At 38.9% G+C, this 22,713-nt stretch overlaps 2 protein-coding genes across 4 annotated transcripts; both read right to left on the minus strand.

The window, feature by feature from the left end:
• Nucleotides 1–598: 598 nt before the first annotated feature.
• slc16a3a (solute carrier family 16 member 3a) lies at nt 599–12,174 on the minus strand. The gene is made up of 6 exons (XM_085403050.1): nt 12,093–12,174; nt 7,793–8,056; nt 6,937–7,080; nt 5,566–6,185; nt 5,301–5,481; nt 599–3,246 (listed from the first exon to the last, which is right to left on the minus strand). The coding sequence occupies exons 2-6, from the start codon at nt 8,013–8,015 to the stop codon at nt 2,828–2,830; spliced, it is 1,587 nt and encodes a 528-aa protein (XP_085259176.1). The 5' UTR covers nt 8,016–8,056; nt 12,093–12,174; the 3' UTR covers nt 599–2,827.
• Nucleotides 12,175–15,842: 3,668 nt separating this feature from the next.
• Nucleotides 15,843–19,776, minus strand: LOC146670930 (uncharacterized). 3 transcript variants are annotated; one of them, XM_085403052.1, is made up of 11 exons: nt 19,734–19,776; nt 18,666–18,752; nt 18,185–18,325; nt 17,898–18,037; nt 17,645–17,781; nt 17,446–17,539; nt 17,203–17,302; nt 16,826–17,085; nt 16,549–16,735; nt 16,247–16,374; nt 15,843–16,160 (listed from the first exon to the last, which is right to left on the minus strand). In XM_085403052.1, the coding sequence occupies exons 2-11, from the start codon at nt 18,745–18,747 to the stop codon at nt 15,843–15,845; spliced, it is 1,587 nt and encodes a 528-aa protein (XP_085259178.1). In that variant the 5' UTR covers nt 18,748–18,752; nt 19,734–19,776. The 3 variants fall into 3 exon arrangements, with proteins under 3 accessions (XP_085259178.1, XP_085259177.1, XP_085259179.1); XM_085403051.1 differs by lacking the exon at nt 19,734–19,776 and having other exon boundaries at nt 18,666–19,691; XM_085403053.1 differs by lacking the exons at nt 18,185–18,325; nt 19,734–19,776 and having other exon boundaries at nt 18,666–18,750.
• Nucleotides 19,777–22,713: the final 2,937 nt, after the last annotated feature.

Below are 22,713 nucleotides of genomic sequence, written 5' to 3' on the forward strand. Positions count from 1 at the left end.
TCCCGCAGGCCAAAGACATGCACTTTGTGGGGATAGGTTAATTGAAAAATCTAAATTGCCGACAGGTGTGAATGTGAGTGTGAATGGTTGTCTGTCCCTGTGTGTTAGCCCTGCAACAGACTGGCGACCTGTCCAGGGTGTACCCCGCCTCTCGCGCTATGACACCTGGGATAGGCTCCAGCACCCCCCGCGACCCTGAAAAGGATATGCGATGGATGGATGGAAAAATATAGAGGTACTATGTTTAGTTTTAATATCTGTTAGTTTGGTCAAAATGTTATTGCAATTTGCCTGATGAGGTATTCATGGGAATGTTTGGATGTCTACAAGACTGTGAGTGCACTGCCTTTTGTAAGTCTGGCCTCTGACACACACCATCCACACAAAAACAAAAACAACACTGAAACTATATTAAATGTAAAATAAAACAATTTCCAGTAATGTATTTAATGGGGTGGCACAGGCGAGAGAACAAGAACATATTGAGGGTGTTGTGAAACAGACATTCTCTTGTTTAATGGTGTTGGGCCAATCATATTTTAGGTCACCCCACGGACCATGTGGCCAATGATTTCTGAGTCAATTCTTGTGCAATTCTAAAATGTAATTTTCTAAATAAAGTTTTCTTACATAAATACATAAATAATATAGATTTAAACAGACACTTGAACACAGGTATTTAGATTACATTTTTATAGTCAAGACATTTACACAGTCGTAAAGATTTATTTCTGCATTAGAACATATGGTTTCCACACAAAATAGAGTCAAATCATTTAGAACAAAAGTCTGGATCGGTCGTATTTGACTGATGTGACATTCAGCAGGAATTAGTAGTAAGGTGCAAACAGCGACATTATTCCATTTTCGGATTAACAGTCAACATGGTAACACAGTTAATGGAATAAAAACAAAAACAACATAAGCTCACATAGTCACATATCTCCTCACCACCTGTTTAACTGCAGCTTCACACAGAAATGCAAATACTCTACATTCAAATAACACTGACTCGTGTTTTAGCTTTAAACAACAAAACGAAGACAAAGCATAACAATCAGCGACAAGCTCTGTTTGTTTATAACACAACATATAACATACACAATTTAAAAGAAACAAGACGTCCAGCATTTATTGCAGGCAGGTTGCTGTTGTGGTAGGCCGTCCTACAAACCAGTCAACCTTTTAAATGATCCAAATGTAACCATTATGGCCCTTTACTATTCTAAGTGGCACACAAAGCCCCACTCACTCATCTTTGCATGAGAAATCACCCGTCACCATGGATACTGACAGATCTCAATGTTCACCCAGCTGTTGTGTTATATTTCCTGCTGTCTCCTTACTGAATTGTAACAATCCCGTTTGATTTCAACTTAGATGTTATTTATTGATTCTTAGATTTTACTTAAAGTAATGGTCTGAGAGAACCGATGGTTATGAATCCAAGTATTGCAAACACAGCTGAGAAAATGTATTTCAGGAAGCACCCTGCAGCTTTTTTTCAGTTACCGATTTAGACATAGAGCAGTAGTTACTATAGTCACTCTCTTTTAGCTACGTGTTTGGTCTTTATCCAAATCTGAGAGATATAATATTTATAACAGAAAATATGTTTCTTTTTTCTCCTCACTGTAAAACAACTTCCTGGTAGGTGCCTGCAAAAGTTATACAAAATAACATAATAGTAATAGTAATGGTAAAAGTCTGCACAGTTCCATCCCAGGAGTTCCTTTCATGTTTTCTGCCATCTTTCAAACATTCACTAAGTTTGCATCTCTGCACTTATTTCTGTGAAAATTAAAATGAGTGACACAAAGCCAAAACAATCCCTTTAATGTTCTGTTTCACTGAAACACAAACAGTACAGGCAGTACAAAGCATGTAGGCAACATGAGGGAAAAGCTTTATAGTCATCAGTAAATCGATCCTAAGGGGACACACATATAGTCAGCCTGTCCTTTGGTCCATACAAACATACTGCGTCTTTATCCTATCTGTATATAATTTGCTTTGTAGCGTAACTTGGTGCTTTTGGGGGATGAACAACACAATCAGCACATTAAGCCCAACAACAGATACCCACAGTCAAACACATGTACCACAGTGCATTGAAAACATCTGATGCTTGATAGTGAAGGAGGGTAAGAGAGACTGGTACCTTCAACCAAAAGCACCTCAGACTGAACCGACTGCTTCCTTCTTTAAAACATCACACTTTTAACTAATCCTAACATCACAGTGAAGCTACAAATAATATTTGGAGCCTGCTTCTAATCCACACACAGCTACCACTTGACTGGGAACAACCTTTAGAAAGTTCGTCCTAAAAAACATAGTTTTATCAATCTCAATGGTGACGGCACAGATCAGGTGGGAAGATCATTTTCAGCTTTGGACATCGGGTGGAGAAGAGCTTCTGGTCATTACACAACCATCATTACATAAAGCTTTCCTGACCCTTTAAAACAAGCTGAATCAACCATTTACACAACATTTACTGAATTTCTCATGTGTTTTTTTTTTTTTTCAAGTAAAAACACAGAATATTCTTTCAAATTATCCCTCAACTTTATTTGCTGGTGGCTTTTAACATGAACTGTATAGACAAGGCAGTGTTGTGACAGCTAACCACACTAAAAACATCTAGAGATAAAATATTGCTCACAGAACTATTAGTATTTGATACGGCAGTGACTCTAATCTGCCATATCAGACACGAACACCTGGGTTAAACACTACATCATGGGGAATAACTATCCAGTACGGTGTGGTCCCGTTCACGTCACTGAGCTGTGTGGAAAATAATCCCGTCTTCTACCCATTTTCACAGGCATGTTTCAGGACTGGGGGTCATGCCACCATTTAGTTGGGGCTCTTTCAAGAACTTTTCCACTTCCTGTGAGTCCACTGTTACGCTCTTTGGCCTGACCTCGTCTACTTTTTCTTTGTCTTTTTCCTCCTCCTCCTCCTTCAACTCCTTCGATACCTCCCTCTTTGTTTCCTTCTCTTGCTCCTCTCTCTCTCCCTTCTCCTCTTCATCATTTACCTCCAAAGGCCTGCTGCATACTTCTGTCTTGGTGTCATCTGTGACTGTGATGCACTCAAGTTTGTGAGATGGCTCCTGGGGCTTCCTTTTGATAAAGAAGAAGTTGCAGGTAGCTAGAACCACAGCGGAGAGGACCACCTCGCTTCCTGCCAGCAGGAAGACGTACATGTATTTCTTGGTGGCATCGAGCAGTCGGCCTGAAACGGAAGAACACAGTGAAAGATGCAATTATATAGTAGAAATGATTTCGCTTCATTTGTGGCGATGCTGGTTTAAATAAACATATAGTGACACGTTTATGGATTCTTTAGAATTATCTGAATTTCTGCACTCATAACTCATAAAATGTGCTTAAATCATCCTGTACAATAAAACTGTAGACAGAAAGTAACTAACCCTAACATATGAACAGTTTTTATGAAGTATACATGCAGTCCAATTTAAAAAAAAAAAAAAAAAAACTAAGTGCATGTTTACCAGTCCAAAGCAATTAAAAGGGTATGTACCCACATAGCAAGCAGGTCTGGCCCGGATCTGGTGTCAAGCTGGCACTTCTGACTGACCGGTGTCATGGCAGAGTGTTTGTCAACCAGATGTGCGCTAGGTCTGGCAATGACGCCACTGTTTATGCGATGGCATGCCATATCTGGCTCGATTATGTATGTGGCCCAGGCCCATAGAAAACAGGTCTTCCCTGGGTCCGGCATCAGGTGGCACTTCTGACTGACTGGTGTCATGGCAGGGTGTATGTCAACCAGATGTGGGCCAGGTCTGGCAGTGATGGCACTGTTTATGTTCCTATTGTCCTATTTTAGTTAGAAGACTCAAATGCCATGTTGCAATACTACACTGCTATGGTAGCCAACGTTTCAAATGCAGGTTTGACAGGTTTGTGAGTGTACACTTTGTCCAAAACTTAGTGACGGTTTACTCATCTTTGCCAGTGGATGGCTGTAGCTCAGGAGGTAGAGCAGGTCACCGACTGATCGGGAGGTTAGTGGTTCCCTGTCTCCTCCAGTCTGCATGTCAAGAGTGTTTATGTGAATGAATGTAGTTAGGAAGCACTCAGTTTAGAGAAAGTGTGCGATTGGGTGAATGTGACATGTTGTATAGAGCACTTCTGGCGCATGTTGTTATTACATGGCTTGATTAAGGTGCACATTAGGCTGACATCTGGGGCCAGAGCTGAAACAGTTCTGGGCCAGCAGTGTGTCTACAACTAGCCCGTGGCTGCACACAACTTACACATGGCCCACATACCACAAAGAATGACGGCCCTTTGGTGGCCCAGATCAGGTTTGCCAGAGGTAATGTGAACACCTCTTTAAAAATCATTTTGGCAGTTTACCAGCCTGGTCTTTACTGGCTACAATTAGCATGTTCATGACTGTCCAGGGTAGAAAAAGATGAACAAGTATGAACAATGTCCTCTGGACAGATAAAACCAAAGTGGAGATGGCCATTAGGCACAGCGCTACATCTCATGCACGGTGGTGGAGGAGTGAGGATTTGTGTTTGTTTTGTTGCAGCGGGATGTTGACCCCAAGCACGGCAGCCAAGCTGCAACAGAATATATGAAAAAAAGTGTTGCAATGGATCTCAACCTGATTTAAACGCTGTGGTGGGACCTTAAGAGAGCTGTGCTTAATTGAATGCCAGCAAACCTCCATGACCTGAAGTAATGCTGGTTATTTTTGTTAACAGTGGTTCTACAGCTACTGAACTGTGTATAAGACATGAGCCAATTAAATAATCACTAAAGTCCCAACTATGACCCGTTGGTCTTGGATACAACCTCATATCTTCCTGTTGGGCTCACGATCAACAGCTACTACCAAATAAAACAAGTCTTCCTTTTAAACGCAGACTTCACGGAGGCCAAATGTAAACTCAAAAGCAGCTTTATTGCTGACACAAGGGAAATGATGCAAAACTATACTGGGACATGTATGAACAAGTAAACAAAGAGGCAAACTGGGAAACACACAGCCATGAATGAGGGAGACTGCGACACTCGACAGAAGAAAACAAAAGGCTTAAATACACAGGGAATGACGAGGGAACAGGAAGCTCATGAGGAACACAGCTGGGACACAAAACATAAACATAACACATGAGACAGGGTACTGTCAAAGTAAGAGAAGCAAAGCAAAACATGGCACAGATAGGAGACTACCAAAGTAAAACAGGAAGTAACGGGAACACACACACAGAGGCACTGGGTCAAATGGCCCAGGATGCTGACACTGACCTGCACCCGGTGGCCCCACCAGCACAGCAATGGCCTCCATGAGGAGCACAAGGCCAATGGCACTGGAGAACTTCTCAGTACCGACAATTGCCATGAGAACTTCAAATTGTAGGGCACCCACCATCCCATAGGAGACGCCAAAAAAGACACAGAATACCACCAGAGAGGCATAGTCTTTGGCCTGGGAACAAACACAAAATAATGAACAGAAACCTTCAATGTTTGGACTTCATTTTCCAGTTCAAGGAAGTATGTGATCACTCACCTGTGAGCCAATCAGGTCAGTGACTCCATTGAAGAGCATAGCAAAGCTGAAGAGGTAGACGCAGCGAGGCCGGACCCATTTGAGTCCAGCGATTATACCGCACGTTGGCCGTGCAAAAATATCAATGAATCCCAGGATAGTAAGCAGTAAAGCAGATTTGGTGTCTTCATTTCCCAGCTCCTTAGCGTAACTAACAACAAACACAGGAGGCACGAACAGTCCCAGCACCATGATGGATGCCGCCACAGTATAGATGACAAAGCCACCATCTTTAAACACGGAGAAGTCCAGAAGTTTGGCTTTTGGCTTCTTCTTCTCCTCTTTCACCTCTTCCTCCTTGTCATTGTCCTCTTCGAAGCTCTTGGCCTTGAGGTTCTTTGGGGCCACCAGAGGCTTCATGAGGGCCCCGCACACACAGCAGTTCAGCAGGATACCACCAAGGATAAGAAATCCTCCCCTCCATCCATACTGATACTGAAGTACCTGTCCCAGTGGCGAGAGGCAGCAAAGGGCCACGGGGCTTCCTGCTGCTGAAAGGCCATTGGCCAGAGGACGCTTCTCGCTGAAGTAGCGGTTCAACATAATCAGAGAAGGTTGGAAGTTCAGGGCTAATCCAAGACCTGCAGCATATAAAAGAAAGGGTTACACTCTTCAGCCTTTTTAACTTGAACTTACCTGCTTTCATTAACATAGTTTTCTTTTTCCCTACATTTCTACATGATATGGAGACAAAGCATTTCAAGATGTTTCTAACCTTACTCTAATGTTTGAGATATGCTCATGCAGAACTTGTTTACATGACATCAGCCATATGATTTAATATATCTTAATGGGTATAATGATGCAAACTTTCTGACAGCATCTCCTGTAAAGTATTTGTGGTGTTGTTACCTTGAAACCTTTGTACCACTAACCTACATTACGGTTTCAAATGCTGCTCAATGATCCGATAAGCACCTGCGGTGGAGTATACTTTCACTGTAACCTTAACCCAGGCGGCACACCGGGGTGTTCTCATTATCAAAGCTGCAGGCTTGTCTCAGTTAAACACAAGGTGTCCTTTGGTGAAGGGGCTTATTTGACCCCAGACCACAATATTTCCCAAACTTAACCAAGTAGTTGTAAGCCGGTGTACCTTACAAAGCACCTTTTGGTGTTTATAAACCTAAGCAGCTTATAAAAAGCCCAATGGGGGAGGGAGCAGGAAGGAAAAACAAATGCAGAGCAAGCAGGGATAATTTGATTATGATGTATTGAAATATAGGAAAAATATTAATGCATTCTTCTAACAATTGTATTGTAATCTATTCTTAATTTATTGGGCGTAAAGCATTGTGTGATTTTATTTGACAATGTACAAGTGTTCGTGACCTGTAATGACTCCAGCAGTGAGGTAGATGTGGATGATACTTGTGGCAAAGGAGGCCAGAATCATTCCCAGAGAGGCAAAGAGGCCCCCCACCATCATGACTGGACGACAGCCTAAGCGGTTCACCAGCACGCTGCACAGGGGACCTGGACAAAGTGTAACATAGTATGACTGCATGCATCAGGCGCAGTGTGCAGCACATGAAAAGAAAAGCGGCGAGTATTAAGGTACAAACACAAGCATTTTCCAAAATTTCACATTTTATATCATTGTTAATATGATATAAAATATCCCTCTGAGAATATGCAGATACATTATTTTCAAAATGAGATCATCAAATCCTCGAGCTAACCCTTATTTCTTTACACAAAGCTCAAGAAACGAACCAGTGTTTGTGTCTGCACGTCAGACAAATTTGCAAAGAGACACTTTTTAATTAACACACAATTTGTTCCAATTTCTTAATCTGAATCTTAGGGTGATGCCATGGATTACACAGTTTGACAGCAAAAAAAAAAATTTTTTTGCACCAATAAGTCGATTCGCAAAGAGCTATTAGCTGAAAACATGACATCTGAGCATGGTGTGTGTTTCCCCTCTTTCTGTCCTGCTCACGCTTCCGGGATTACTGTTATGTTTGATCCAGGGCTGCAGACTGTGGAGTTTTGTTCTGTGCCTGTCTCCAGTGTTCAGTGCTCAATCAAAACAAATGTTTAGGATGAAATGGGGCAAAAGGGAGTTTCAAAAAGCTTCTATTGCAGTATTTTTTAAATTAAAGAACTGCATAGGTACATAATGCTTCCAAGTACAAAGAGTTAAAAAAAATGTGAATACTGAATACAAAGGGTAGCAGCCTACCTGTGCCATAGAGCATGGCCAGCAGTATGGAGGAGATCCATGCAGTGTCGCTGTATCCAACACCAAACTCCCTGATCAGCTCTTTGAAAAATACGCTGATCGCTTTTGGGAAAGCATAGGAGAAGCCTGTGATGACAAAACAGCCAGCCAGCACTGCCCAGCCCCAGCCTCCGTCTGGAGCCTTCACCCTGGAATCACCCACATCCAATGCAACACCTCCCATAGTTCTTTAGGGCTATATCTTAAAGAAGGCAAATGGAGAAGCTGGAAAAAATAAATAAAAGCAACAGCAAGATGGGGATTTAGTTTGTGTCTAATTCAGTCCTGCATGAAGTGCCTATGTTCTAATAACTGCAACAACATCTGTTCTCTGTAATTATGAAGAATCAGAGAGGTGCATGGTACTCTAAGCATGGCTAGCTCTCAGTTCACAAGTCTTCACTGTGATACATCATGTGCATCAACAGCTCTAGACTCAAGTTATGCTGATTGGCAGAGAAGAAAGATTTTTAGTAGACAGGATCTGTGAACACCCACAAAGAATCAAAACTGTCAAATGAAACAAAGAGTGCACACTTTATATTCATTTTTTAATGTATTGCACATCTTGTTAGCCACACATTCTAAAAAATGTGGCTTCAGTAGTTTAAATACATCGAGGTGACAGATATATCATAATTTAATCAGATGTTCCAAGATGATAACAAACAGAAAATGTCCCATTGCCACTGCAGTGTATGTGTGAAAACGTTGTTAGTTTGGTTCCAACAATTATCCCAAACCAAAGACACCGAGGAGTTTTGTTGTTGATTGACCGAGTCTGACACCTCACCTCAATGCAATGGATCCCATGTTTTATGTATTCCCCTCTCCCACTTACACGAGTGGAAAGATAAGATAGTGGTCACAGACTTTAGACAGACATCATAACAATCGATGACTCATGTAATTCATTTTTTATGTCTCCAATAACTTTGTGGATTATTTAAGAACTGACCAGCAAACAGATTGTGTGTACAGTAAAAGACCAAGAAAACAGTTTAATCCTGAAAATATTATCATTTCTTTCCAAGTAAAATTGCTAAAGTAGAGATTAAAGAAATCAAAATAACTCATCACTGTATTTACTATTAACTAACTAGGTAAACAAACCACTGGTAAGTGTTAAAACTTGTTCAAATATAAAGAGTCTTATCTTATTTTAATACAGCTGTTAATGCTTGTTCAGCCTCATCTGCTTCAACCAGTTGTTATTTATAAGACAGCAGAGAGTTACATGTCATCCTATAATGCTTTGTAATGGACTAGCTCAGAGATTTACAGGCTCACTGGTCCTCTGGAGCGATCATTGGCTTTTACCTCACAACCATACATCAGCACCACCACTTACACCCGATAGTTTCATGTATTGTATGTAAATCCAAATTATATATCAGTTTTTATTTTGGCGTGGAGGAGGGGTGGGCTTAGCTGCTTAGATGCTCAGCTGCTGGTGGGACAGTGAGGAAACAGCCAGTGGCTCCATCAGTTAATTTACGATCCCCTGAAGAAAGAGAAGGATTGAAATGCAGGCTGGGCTCTTGTTAAACAATCAGCAATCCTTTGTCTCTACGAAACATGAGCATTTCAAGCCTCGTGCTGTCAGGATTGTGACGTGACCAACCTAACAAATTTTAAAAACCCCGCAGGCCACCAGAGCCTGTGCAATGCTCAGTCCCCAGGGCAATATCCTACATTATTACACAGTCACAATAAGGAACATATCTTAGGACTATTGTTTGGACGATGATATCTGCTTTCCAAAATGTCCAGAGTGTCCTTGAAAAACAGATAACGTTACATCTCTGCTAAAATCGACTTGATTTATGCTGCACTGCTTATCCACAAATAGCTCAAGTGCACTCTGTCGTCACAGACGGATGAGCCAAAACGCTAAAATGTTGCATTTTAAGTTTTCTGCTGCATGTATTCACAAAATTAGGGAATGTAGTTTTAAGGCCATGTAATGTAGTTTTAATGGTAACTGCCCCAAACCTAAATAAATTATTGAATACATAAAATCTGAATTTTCCTTTTACAAAAATATTTTAAGTGTATTTTTTAAAACTACTTCAGTAACATTTTTTCCATTTTTAGCTTTTAAAAAATGCTGTTTTCCTTTTCTGTAGCCAAGAAAGGTAAGAATTAAAAATATATGTAATATTGAAAATTCTGTAACTTTATAGGTTGGTCCTCTATAGTTTATTGTTATTTATAGGAAGAACAAAGTACAGTTATGGTATAATATCATGAAGGAATGACTGTTTTGTGCTGGGACTTTAAAACTACACTAATCAATATTTCCATGGTAACAGTGGATCAATTTACGATGTGTACTCACACTGATTAACCCACAATTGTCCCCTTTCCTGTGTTCTGCTCAACAGAGAGTATTTTTTTACTGAGGTTAATAACTGCTGATTCCAGCTTCACTCAAACCATCACTTTATTTTCAGACAGCTGTTTTCAGCAAAACGCTCTAAAAACACTTCACTATGAACACAACATCCAGCATTTTGAAGCATTTTTCTGCTAATGAGTTACATATTTCTCTCAAGAGTTCACAAAAACCCAGAGACTGTATATAAAAGAAAGACATAGCCACTGTAATCTGATTTTAGGTGATGGTGTATCAACCCTGTGCCTGGTTCAAAGTGTCTTAACTTGTTTATGTCTTCTTTAGTTAATCGAAATACACTTCAAAAAGAATCTGTGTTTGTTTTAGACCTTTCAACTTTTTATAAGTATTACTCATGCACGGCACATCTCTAAGTTCAGTTTTTAACAGCTCACTGTGTACACTGCACCCCATGGTGTCCCAGGTACCCAACATTTGAATCACTCTTTACTCTTTCCAGCAGACTGAGAATAATTTATTCTACAGCCTCCCTCTGCTAATGTGGTTATATTAGCACATTATTTTAGCACATGAACCCTCCCCACATCGCTGCTGTATGGTTTTCTGTCTGTTCCTGTGCAAACTAACAGCAGAGCTGTATTTTTTGTCTGTTTTTTAGTGAGTGAGCAGATGGAATATTATATTTAGATTTAAACTAGGTAGCTAACTTCCTGCTAACTTCTAACTCAGCAAAATCTTATAAACCCTCTTCTGTGTGGATGCCCGGATGTTTATTGCAACTCCCAGGAAAAAAGCCACACTGACAATTTCATTGGATTTTCTTCATTGTTATTTTAGCAGCTCTTAACTTTCAGTGGCGCTGTTTTTGATTTTGAATTGTCAGACATACCTTAAGATTTCTGTTTTAGTACTATTAGTATTAGTAACAGTATTTATTTATTTTTACCACATTTTAAAGAGAAGATGTTGTTTTCAGTAATACTTAAAACTAGTGACTGAGACCATAAATTACTTTCTTTTTGAAAGCACAAAGTATCCCTTTGCTGTCCATGAGAAAGAAGCCTTTTAAGCCTTATGTTTATCTTTTATATACAGTTTGTGTAAAGACCGAAAAAGAAAGTAAAGTGATTATACTTTATTTTATGTTAGAAATATGCCTTTGTCCAGTGGATGATCATTCATCTTTGTGCCTTTTAGAAGAAAATTAAAAAATATATATTTAAACCATTTTACATTTCTCACATTTTTTAAATAAAATAATGTAAACCAGAAGTCTGAAGTCAGGAAATGTATACAAAATATTTGAAACAGTAAGGTTGATAAAATGTATACAAAATAACTTAAAAAGGGCTTTTATAGCTTTGATGATGTCATTGGCTTATTGATTTAATTTTAATTCAGAGTCTTTTTGTTTTGTATGTGTCTTTTTTTTTTTAAATAAATTATTTTAGGTATGAATTCGACAATTTGACATTAACAATATTTCGATTCCAATATAATTTTGATTTCAACCTTTTAAGATAAAAGTTTCAAGACTAAAGCAACAAATCCCTGCTGTGTGTATACCAACGCCACTCACATCCCAACAGGGGGGGTTGCATCGTGAAAAGCCTATAAGCTATTATCCCTGAATACCGACGCACACCTATGTCAAAACACTATCACGACACGCAGTCAGAATCGCGTGAGAAAACATGCATGAAAATTGAGCTATCACGAGAGATCACCCGTCCCATGAATGTGTCACTGTGGCAGAGACTTTTCTGCTCCAATCGTCTCTAAATGAAGTTGAATTTCTATATAATACATATACTGTATATAACAGGGAGAGTTAACGGTTCCATCAGTGATATCAGGAGCTAAATCAATGCGCACACACAGAACAACTGTTGAGTGTCTTACCGGGTGATGCTGGCCTGCCCTTCCTCCAGCCTTCTGCTTCAGCACCGGAGATGCGCGTTCCTCCCCGCACGTCTGCCTGCAGATCATCACAAAGGAAGCCCCCTTGCTGCTGGGTCCTAAAGCCTACACACCGCTGACGTCACTCAGCAGCATCCAATGATGAGCATTGCTTTTTTAGTCCTTTGTTTTTATTGGATAGTCTAGGTGATACCGGAACTGGTGATTACTGTTTTCCTTACGAGTGCATCCCATGGGAGTATTATGGATTTCAGATAGGAAGTGTCAATATAGGGATGCAGCTGGATGTAGTACTTCTGATAAAAACAATTAAATCAAGTCTAAAATCTGCCTTTAATTATTCAGTTGCACAAAATAAAGGCTGGGTTTTGAAAAACCTATAATACGATTTCCTGGGTGTTGTTTGCAACAGCAGTGACATTGTAGTAGAAATCCAAGCATACAGATTCATTTAATTTGTACTGAAGACCTTGGAGGACTTCAATAAAAAGGTATTTGAAATCAAATACTGCTGTGGACTCTGTGTAACACACAGTGGGGACCGCATAGAATAAATGTGGGTTTGCCCTGCCCACACAGTCCCATAGTTCACCCATACCCGCCCACTGTTGTCCTTCACGGGTACACAGTAAAAATCGGAGTGTTAAAATAACACTTAAAGAGTTAAATTTAACACTGGTCCCGAGTCTATTTGGTCCCATTCGGAATTGGTGTTAAATCAACTCTTTCTATAGTGTTAAAATTTTACAGTAAAATTAACTCTAAATAGAGTAAAAATTTAACACTGAGTAACACCGCAGAGTGTTAAATGAACCTAACACTACTAGTAGTGTCATATTATTTACTCTAACATAGTGATAAATTAACTCTATTTGAGTAAAATTCCACTGATTTCTAACACTGAATTGAGTTATTTCAAGTTAACACTGGGGGTTCAAATAACTCTGATGAGAGTTGATGTTACTCTATACTGTGTTATTCATACACTTTTTCTTGTGAAAACTTAGCTCTCATAGAGTAAAATTTTAAATTAATTTTACACCAAGTAGTGTTACTAAAACTCTTCCTCTTCCAGCATGAAAACCTGGTTTCTAATAATGCTTTAAAATATAAAACAAGTAAGCAAAAACCACAACTAGATAATACGTTTAACGGCTTTATTTTGATGTCAGGCTCAAAATATTAAAACATCTCATGTAGTGTACATAAAACACTACACACACAAAAACAGTCATAAAACACTTTAAAACAATGAATTTAGTTCGGCATAAAATGACAATATGGAACCACATACAGGGAGGAATCAGAAGTGCCATACTTCATTTGAAGATCAAATGGTTTGAAGTAACACAGCTCTTTTATGTTCAACACCTTCAGCACCATATTGGGGTGCATTCTGACCTTAAATGCATGATAATGGTCATCAAAACACAGGGTTTCCATCAGTTTTCCACAGAGCAATGCAATGTCATCTTTCACAACAATACTTTTGATCTTATAAAACACTGGAATCTCAGACACTACCTCTGTACAGATGATAAAGTCAGGGCGGTACTCTGTACCATGATGTTTTATCCACTTAGCTGAAAAAACACTGGTAGACAACGCAGCTCCAAATTTTAAAGCAATTTCTGGACCTTCTTTCAGCTCTCCAAGTGTCACCATCTTTCCTGGTCCTAAAGCTAATCTTTCGAGGCTTAAAGACTCCCAATACATGGCCATACAACTTTGGTGTTTCTTGGCCAATGTCATTGTAATGTTTTTAAAGCTTTTTAATTGCTTCTTAAAGAAGTTATGTTTGGCTTCGTAACGCATGCACCACATGTGCAGAATTGGGCCAATATTTCGTATACTGCGAGGGTAATGTATCATGAAGTGATGCTTTGGTAGGAGACTGAGTGTAGGAAATAACTGCTTAAAGAGCTGATGATGATCAATAATTAAATGTTTGAGGTAGATGGTCATACCTTCTGACAGCACTGGTGAAAACACAATATTGACAATTTGTAGAAGCAGAAGTAGAAGATGCCAGTAGCTATCACCCACCTGTACCAAATCGCCAAACATCAAAGGTACATAAGCACCAAGATTGAATTGCATTTAGTCCTAAATCATTACTGCCATCAAACAACTTTACCCTTGGTGGGCGATTTCGCTGCTGATTGAAGCCATAGTCAAAGGCATGTATTCTACCAGCAAGTTGTTCAGCACTTAGGAAGTTCTCCTGAATGTACTGCAGCACAAGTTTCACCTCTAACTGAGCAACTCCCTCCAAAATGTCATGCATGATATCTACAGAAAAATTGTTGGCTGTGTTGAAATATTTAAGTGAATTCAAGAGACAAGTGCGTTTCACACCACATACATGAGGTAGCGTAGGATCTCTTTGTACACTTTCACAGTGCTGCTTATGCATATCAAGAGTTCTTAGTGCAACACCAGAATCATCTTCACAGAACACACTTTGAAAACAATCCTTCTCAAGCAGACAAAAACGACAACAATATCGAGCTGCAAATGACTCCACGAACCCAAACAGACTATGCAAGCCAAGATTGTCCCCAGTGACCTGGATTACAGTGCCATGAACCAAGTGTTTAAACATGGGAAGTTTCAGTCCCTCTGTCTCAAGAACTTTCAGATCATTGACAAGTGGCTCAAGGATTGAATTAAAGCCATAACGCTTTGAGTCTTGTGCATGAAAAAGAGCACACAAATGAATATTGACCAACAACGAATTAAAGATTGGAGGAAAATTCCTTAGTGTAAAGTATATTGCACCTAATTTATGTACACCCTTTTTAGAGCCCAGGGGATTTGCAGTTTCAAAGTCATCATAAAACAGTTGAATTTGTAAGGCATCTTTTTCTGCAGAAAATAGGGGACATCTTTTAACATGGGCAGCATCGATTAAGTCTGCATACACACCTTCTCTGGACATATTCCTCGACTTGAACATGTCGACAACATGGTGGTTTTGAAAGATAGTTTTCAGTGTTTCCAAAATAGGAACATATGCAAACCTATCGGTTACAATGACTTGATCAAAAGTCCCTGTGATCTTGTTTCTTCTACTGTCAAATCTTGTGCCAAGCACCATTTCAACAGGTTCAACAGTTGCCCATTTTTGTTTAAAGTGCCTATTTCGTTTAGCTTCTGAATTTAACAGTGTGAATGGGTTTTCAAAGTTTTTGAATGACTGCTCTAATTTCTTTTTACTTGAAGTGTCCTGTGAAGGTAAGCTCTGTAAAGCTGCATCTTTAGCCTGAGTATGAATCTCAAAAAACACTTCCTCCATTGAGGAGACAAAACTATTCACAGTAGATTGGCTTAATCCAGCTGCCCTGAGCTGTGCAACAGTAGAGGCACACATATCCAAAGTGCTCTTATTTGAACTTTTCAACATTTCAGATGTTGTGGGTGTTTCTTCTACATTAGTTGACACCACCTGCCCTGTAGTGATAACTTCTTTAATTGCCACATCAGGCTGTAAATTAACATCAGTGTCAGCCTGTTGGTCGAAATAGTTAAGGTGTTTGGTATTTAAATGTTTTCTAAAACCTGAAAAAGTGCCAAACACACAGCCACAGTCACGCTGGGCACATTTAAGGCGAAGATTTCTTCCGGGTAAGTAACCATGGACTAACCGTAAATGCCTAACAAGCATGTTTGAACCAGTAAACTCAGCCTGACAGACAAAACACTTCATGATGGAGAATTAACCTTCAAGCCCTAACGAAGCAACCTTGTCCTTATTTCAGCAACTCTGGGACTTTCTTTGATTTTGCCAACATCTATATTGTACACAGTGGTTTGGATGAATGTGTACATGTTGTGAAGCATGGTGTTGTAAGATGTGCCAAACACAAAATGTGCTTTAAACAGTTCATCAAAAGCACCAAGTGAAGAGGTAGACTTGCATGGTATGGCATTCTTGTCAAGAATAATGAAGAACTGGTGGATGTCATGCTTTTTCACCCCAACAGCCAGGAGGTAGGGTTGAGTGCTGGTAGTGATGGCATCAAGGTGCTCTTGGATATTTGTTCCAGTCTGAAAAGACAAATACAGACAGGCAATAAGAATCAAGTGTTTCTTAAACTGGTAATTCATACCATAAAAATAGAAAAGAAACAAACCTTCTTGAAGACCACAAGATGCCTTTCTGCTTGAGAAGCTGACACCTTTCCTGGTCTCTTCCGACCCTGACCAGATGGTGGAATCAAATGTAATAGCAATAGAATCGCTGAGAGGTCACTGTCCCAGCCTGAAAAAAAAAAATTGGTTTTATAATAAAGTTGAATCATCCTCATCAATAACAAATTTCAATGCATCTGCATTGACAAAATGTTTGAGTAGACCCAAAATACAAAAGGACAGCTGTTCTGTGACAAACATTATATATCCTGTGAATGTTCTAATTAAAGAAATAACAGCTCACCAATGTCAGCATTAACTTCAGTGGCATCCTCAGGAGAGTCAGCTGCCAGCAAGAGTTCTTCCAGGTCACTGGTAGAAGGAAGCTTTCTGCCTTGTTGGATAATCTTTCTTTTGAATGTTGTTGGCCACCTCTCCAGCAACCTGCCTGATACATCCTCACCAAACATCAGTACAAAATCCTGTTCGATCTGTAACAGGGATAGAGAACAGAGAATTATATCTGCTATCTGCAAAAAATAAAATGTGTTTACATTGTCAACGTAATGAAAAATATTCACCAAGCCTTTGATATCTTTGAAACGTGGAAACACAGACAGTATGTTGCTTGACAGCAGGGGGTCAAGGACCATGTTGTGTCGATAAACAAATGTCAACTTCATCTTCTTCTTGACTGTGTCTTCATCAGCTGAATGTTTCATCAGAGAGATTGCTTCCTTGCACTCATCCTCACTCAGCACGTTCTCTGTAACAAACTGCAACTCTCGTCTGACAGTTGGTCCACCACACTGGTCTTCACCCGATGATCCATCTCCTGGTGCTAGACAATATGAAATACAACTTTATCAAAACTAATAATAACATTTGATAACCATTATTAATACAGAACCACAATTTGGAACTGTATTATACGTTTCCACTGAATTATAAGTGTTACCTCCAGATGTTAATCGCCTCTCTTTAGCGGTGCATCTCTGTATGGTTTTAATCCTCCAGGCCAAGTACCCAGTGCCACTCTCGCCATCATAATAATGTTCCTTGGAGAGTGACATATACAGACATTTTGTTTATTAATTTATCAGTAAGTTATGTGACCATGAACAGTTGATAAGGACATACATTTTGGCAGGATTTAAAATTTTGATTTTAGTTGTATCAGTTATTGCTGTTAGCTACTTACATAGCCATTTTTTGAGTACGGGTCACTGAGGTAAGGGAAAAAGGTTACAATTCCTCTGGCATACATTTCTTTTACCTGCCGTGGTGGTGATGTACTGCAAGATCAAAAGGAAAAGAACTAGTCAGCTTCGCTGGAATTAATAGAGATTTAAAATAATTTGAAAATGATAGTAAAAATCACAGGGCCAGAAATAAATTACCCATTTTTTTCTGTCATGTCAGCTACCAGTATGTTGACCATTTTTCTTCTGGTTTCATCCACCAGGGACTTGGTCCAATTGTACTCATTTATTATACGTTCTCCACCAGGTTTGCTTGTGAGAATGGATTCCACCAACTGGAAAACACAATAAAAACATTCTACATGTTGATATAACCACTACAGTTCAGAACACTTAAACTACAAACAAAAAAGACACTATTAGAAGAATGTGGAAATCTGTTAACTCTTACTTGCTTAGCTTCTGCATCCAGCTTCTGACGTTTCCTCAAAGGGCTGTCTGAAAGGATGACCGTATCCTGTGAATCTGATGAATGTGGCGATGATAACTGGAACTGCTCAGGAGACACTTCTGCAACAGATGTTTCCAGACCTTAAAAATAGGAGCAAAACAAATCAGTTTACATGGTCCCTCCATAGACTCATTTTATACACTCTTTGATTAAACAATGTAATAATGACACCAAAAAAAGAAAAGAAAAAAAAGACATCCAATGAAACACAAATCACTCAAACAAACCTGTTTCATATTTGATGGTTAGTACCCCGGTTGAGGGATCTGTTACTATATCCTCAAAAACATCCTCATCCAACTCAGTCCCTGAACTATCAAAAACTTTCACTCCTTCTGTTACGGCTGGCGCACCAAACTTTGCAAATGCTGGAAACAAGCACACAAGTTTGTGTAAACAAAAAGACATGACATTTAATGTTTTGTAGCTTAAAATGAAGATCATTTCAAGATACTCTTTCAAAAATGAGTCAGATAAACAAAGCCTAAATTATTAAGCGCCTCTAACATGCTTGATAAGTGGTAGATTAAAAGGAGTGACACTCACATTATGCAGTTTTTCCCCCCACTAAATATACATTCATAACTAAGATGCTTCCAAAACACAGATCATTTTCAATTAATCATAAAATGCAGTTTGAAGAGACTAAATAACAAAAAGAACTTAAAGCCTCTTGTACACCTTTTTAATACAATGTTGGTTTCTTACCGGCAATCAAAAACTCCTTAAGGCTTGGCTCAGATACTCTAACAAATTTCTGCACACCTCCAAGTTTTGCTTTAAGCAGCATGCTTCCTGTAGACAGTAATTTCTTATAGTCAGTGCTCTTCATTGAACTACAGTAAACAGAAAATGTGAATATTAAAACAGTCCCATAAACAGCCTTGCAATGTGATTTCTTACACTGTATGTTACTTTTATGTCAGTGTAACAAGGTGTCAAGATATAATCCTCAATACAAAACTAAAATAATAACTACTACTTTTTACCATTTGTCTGACCTAACTTAGCACTAGGGAGCCAGTATTTTGTTCATCTTTAGTTTAACATACTGAACAGTCTGGTAACCAAAATGGAAAAAGCAGCAGGGTAACTTTTGTCAATACCATCAACTCACAATAAATACAAACGCTGTCATCTTAAATTCAAACTACTAAAAAAATGCATTAAAAACTGAATCCTGGACATTTTGGATATTTTATCAAGCTTATAACACCTGCTGGTTGTAATCCTGTAACTGTAAAATCGCTGAAGACAGCCGAGTTAAAATAAGACAATAACCTTACTAAAAACGACCTCTATATCTGGTACCTAGGTATCAAAAAAAAAGAAAAAAAGAAAGATGTAACATTTAGTGTACAATTTTAATTAGTTAATGCTTGAGTTAGGTAATTTAAAATTTAACGCTAACTAGCGAATTGCCCGCGCACTGAGGTTAGCCAAAATGCTAGTTAGCTAGCTAATGTTAATATATAGATCCCAACACATGGAGGGTTTCATTTAATGGAATTTCGAACATGCTAGAACACAACACAATCACCACTACACACTGAAATAAATTTTGATAACAAGCCTTACAGTCCAACACTGATATCAGTCAACTTTTTTAGCTAATTAACAACCTTACATTAGCATACAGATAGTGTCACATTTGCTTCTGGTACAAAATGAAATATATAATAAACATGGACAAAAGGAATGTAACCTTATTTTAACGTGCTACCTGTGCTTAAAATGTCGAATTGTTGGTTTAAAAAGTAAATATGAACAACTTACCCTGCAACTGATGTGAAGAAAATGGCGTCGTGAAAAATCCTCTTGGTTTGAAAACCAGTCTGTGGTGGGAGGAGCTTTCTAGAGTAACGTTGACACTGTCTCTTTTAACTCCAGGAATCATCACCCACACTGGGGGGCGTTTTGCTCCAGCTGTTGTTATAATGACTCTATTAGAGTAAATACACTTTAACACTGCTGATTTAACACTGGGAAATTTACTGTGTATGTTTGTTAGGTATGGTTGGCAAAACAGCCAATTTGGACAGAATGCAAAGTTGTTGCCATGACAGCAGGTAATATGCTCCAAAGAGGCTACAAGTTCCAAACATCTTTACACGCAACAGAAGAGTTCAATCGCTCCAGATTAGCTTTAGTTAGGTACTAAAACTAAGTGTCCAGTCAATCCAAAAGTGCCAACCTAATGTGAAATTTGGTGAAAATCCCCGCTTGTTATAAGTCAAAAAGAGTGAAAGTCTGAAAAAAGAAAATTGAAGAAAGTGTTTCAGAGATATTATGTTCATGAAAATAAGATAGAAGAAAAACAACCTGTAAACATAACCCCTCAGGTCATGTGTCTCTGGGTTAGGGACACATTGTTTTTATTAAAAAAGCTTTGTTTTCAGATTCATAGTGCATTACTTAATAAAGAGTTAATCCTTTAAAGCCCACCATAGAGCCAAGTTCGCCAGAGCTTATCTTTCTATCTTTACATGCTGTAGTGCAATTTTTGGAGCATTTTAAGTTGCTATACATCAATACAAACGATATATCCTAAAGTTTAATAATATGTATATATTAAGTCCTTAGTTACTACATAACGTGCAAATAAGTGCAATAAACTAAAAAAAGAAAAGAAAATAATTTTAATTTTTTTACACATATTTGTAGTCACAGAAATTTCAGATATGTCCCTCAAAACTGTAAATGTACAAAAAAGTTGCATAAAATAATTTCTAACCACGGGAAATTTATTTTGCACAGTGTGCCTGGTCTCGTTCGTTCTTTAGTAACAAATAAGTCACTGTTCCATAGCTGTCCTCAGATGCATCTGCGAAATGATGTAACTGAGCAGTTTTTACAGTTCCAAAACTGTTGGTTTTAAAACAACGATCAACCTTAAACTCCTCCAGCTTGTAGAGCTCTTGCATCCAAATAGTCCATTCCTTTATAACTGCATCAGGTAATGTATCATCCCATCCAATCTTTTTACGACACAGATTTTGCAGACTCTTTTTAGCATTTAAGATTACTGGTGCCAACATTCCTAAGGGGTCATAAACAGAGCTGACTACAGAAAGGATGCCATGTCTTGTCAAAGGTTGATCTCTTAGAGTGATTCTGAACTTGAAAATGTCAGATTCAACACACCATTGAACGCCCAAAACTCTTTCCACTGGAAGCTCATCACTGATCAAGTCTAGATTCTTTATTTTGTTTGCTCTGTTACTTTCAGGTATTACAGCCAACACATTACGACTGTTACTTATCCATTTGTTCAGTGGAAAGCCTCCTTTCAAACATATGGCACAGAGTTCACGATAGAGATCTATCGCATCCTCTTCTGTGGCTGCTGAGACGAGACAATCGTCAACGTAAAAGTTGTTCAAGATTGTATCCACGGCTTGAAGGCTAAACTGTTGTTTATGATCTTCAGCACATTTCCTTAGTGCAAAATATGCACAACTGGGAGATGATGTTGCTCCAAACACATGTACTGTCATCCAATATTCAACCATGGCTTGAGTGTAATCTCCGTTGGGCCACCAAAGGAATCTAAACATATCTCGATCCTCCTCTGGTATTTTAACCTGATGAAACATGGCTTTAATGTCTGCTGCAATGACAACAGGTTCTTTACGAAATCTTGTCAGAACTCCAATTAACGTGCTGGTCAAGTCTGGACCTTGTAAGAGCTTGCTATTTAGCGACACTCCTTGATACTTGGCTCCACAGTCAAACACCACTCTAAGGGTTTTCTTCTGCGGATGCAGAACACCATGGTGCGGCAAATACCATTTCCTGCCATCCGTCCGTTCTAAGTTGTCCTCTGGTACCTTTTCTGCATAACCTTCAGAGATCATATCTACCATAAAGCTGTTATAGTCCTGCAGAAAAGAAGATAAGTCTTTTCTTCCAATTCTGAAGGCGTTGTTCAGCAACACTTTTATTATCTGGCATGCAGACCTTTAAGTCTTTCAGTGGGAGTCCAATATAATAATGACCATTATGTAGCTTAGCAGTATTGGAAACTTTATCCAAAAACTGTTGGTCTTCCCTAGAAGGTTCTTTCTCATCTTTGGCACACTCTGGAAAATCAGTTTTAAACTGCTGATTCCACAGCTCATCAAGTTTCACCACTGAAACTCTATTGACAGCCACCGGATTATATCGTTCTGGTGAGGAACGATTGAAAGTTTGAATTCATCTTTACCGGCCCCAGTAAGAGCACTGGTCTGAATAGAGACTATGGCACGATCTTGAATTTGTTCCTTTGATTCTTGTTCTTTACTCATTGTCTTTTGATAAATGTGTAACATTTGAGGATGCTTTAAACCACACGTCTTGCAACTGAGGCGCTTTTTGCAGTCTCTACTAATGTGTCCTTTACAAAGACATCCGAAACAGACTCCATTCTCTTTTAGAAAAGTGATTTTGTCTTTTTGCGTTTTTCTTTCCAGCTCTTGACAATTTTCTAAGGTATGTTCACCTTTGCAAAACAAGCAACTCCTTATTTGTGTGGCTCTTTCTTTTTCCTTAACTTTGTCAAGGAAGTTAGGGAAATAGGAAACATTAGAACTGTAAATGTTTTCTTCCTTGTCTGCAGATTAACAGTCCACAGGTTGGGTGCTCGCATTCTGATTCGTTCCCTGGAGATGAAGGAGAGAGAGCTCAGAGGACAGCAAGATGGAGGAGTGAAGAAGAAGGTGGTGCAGCTCAGTGTCCAATCAGGAGTGAGCAGTTCTTTCACTGCCTTCATTGC

Source organism: Rhamphochromis longiceps, linkage group LG4 (assembly GCF_057381845.1).
Source record: "Rhamphochromis longiceps isolate RC_006_pf linkage group LG4, R_longiceps_female_GT1.1, whole genome shotgun sequence".
Taxonomy (NCBI): Eukaryota; Metazoa; Chordata; class Actinopteri; order Cichliformes; family Cichlidae; genus Rhamphochromis; species Rhamphochromis longiceps.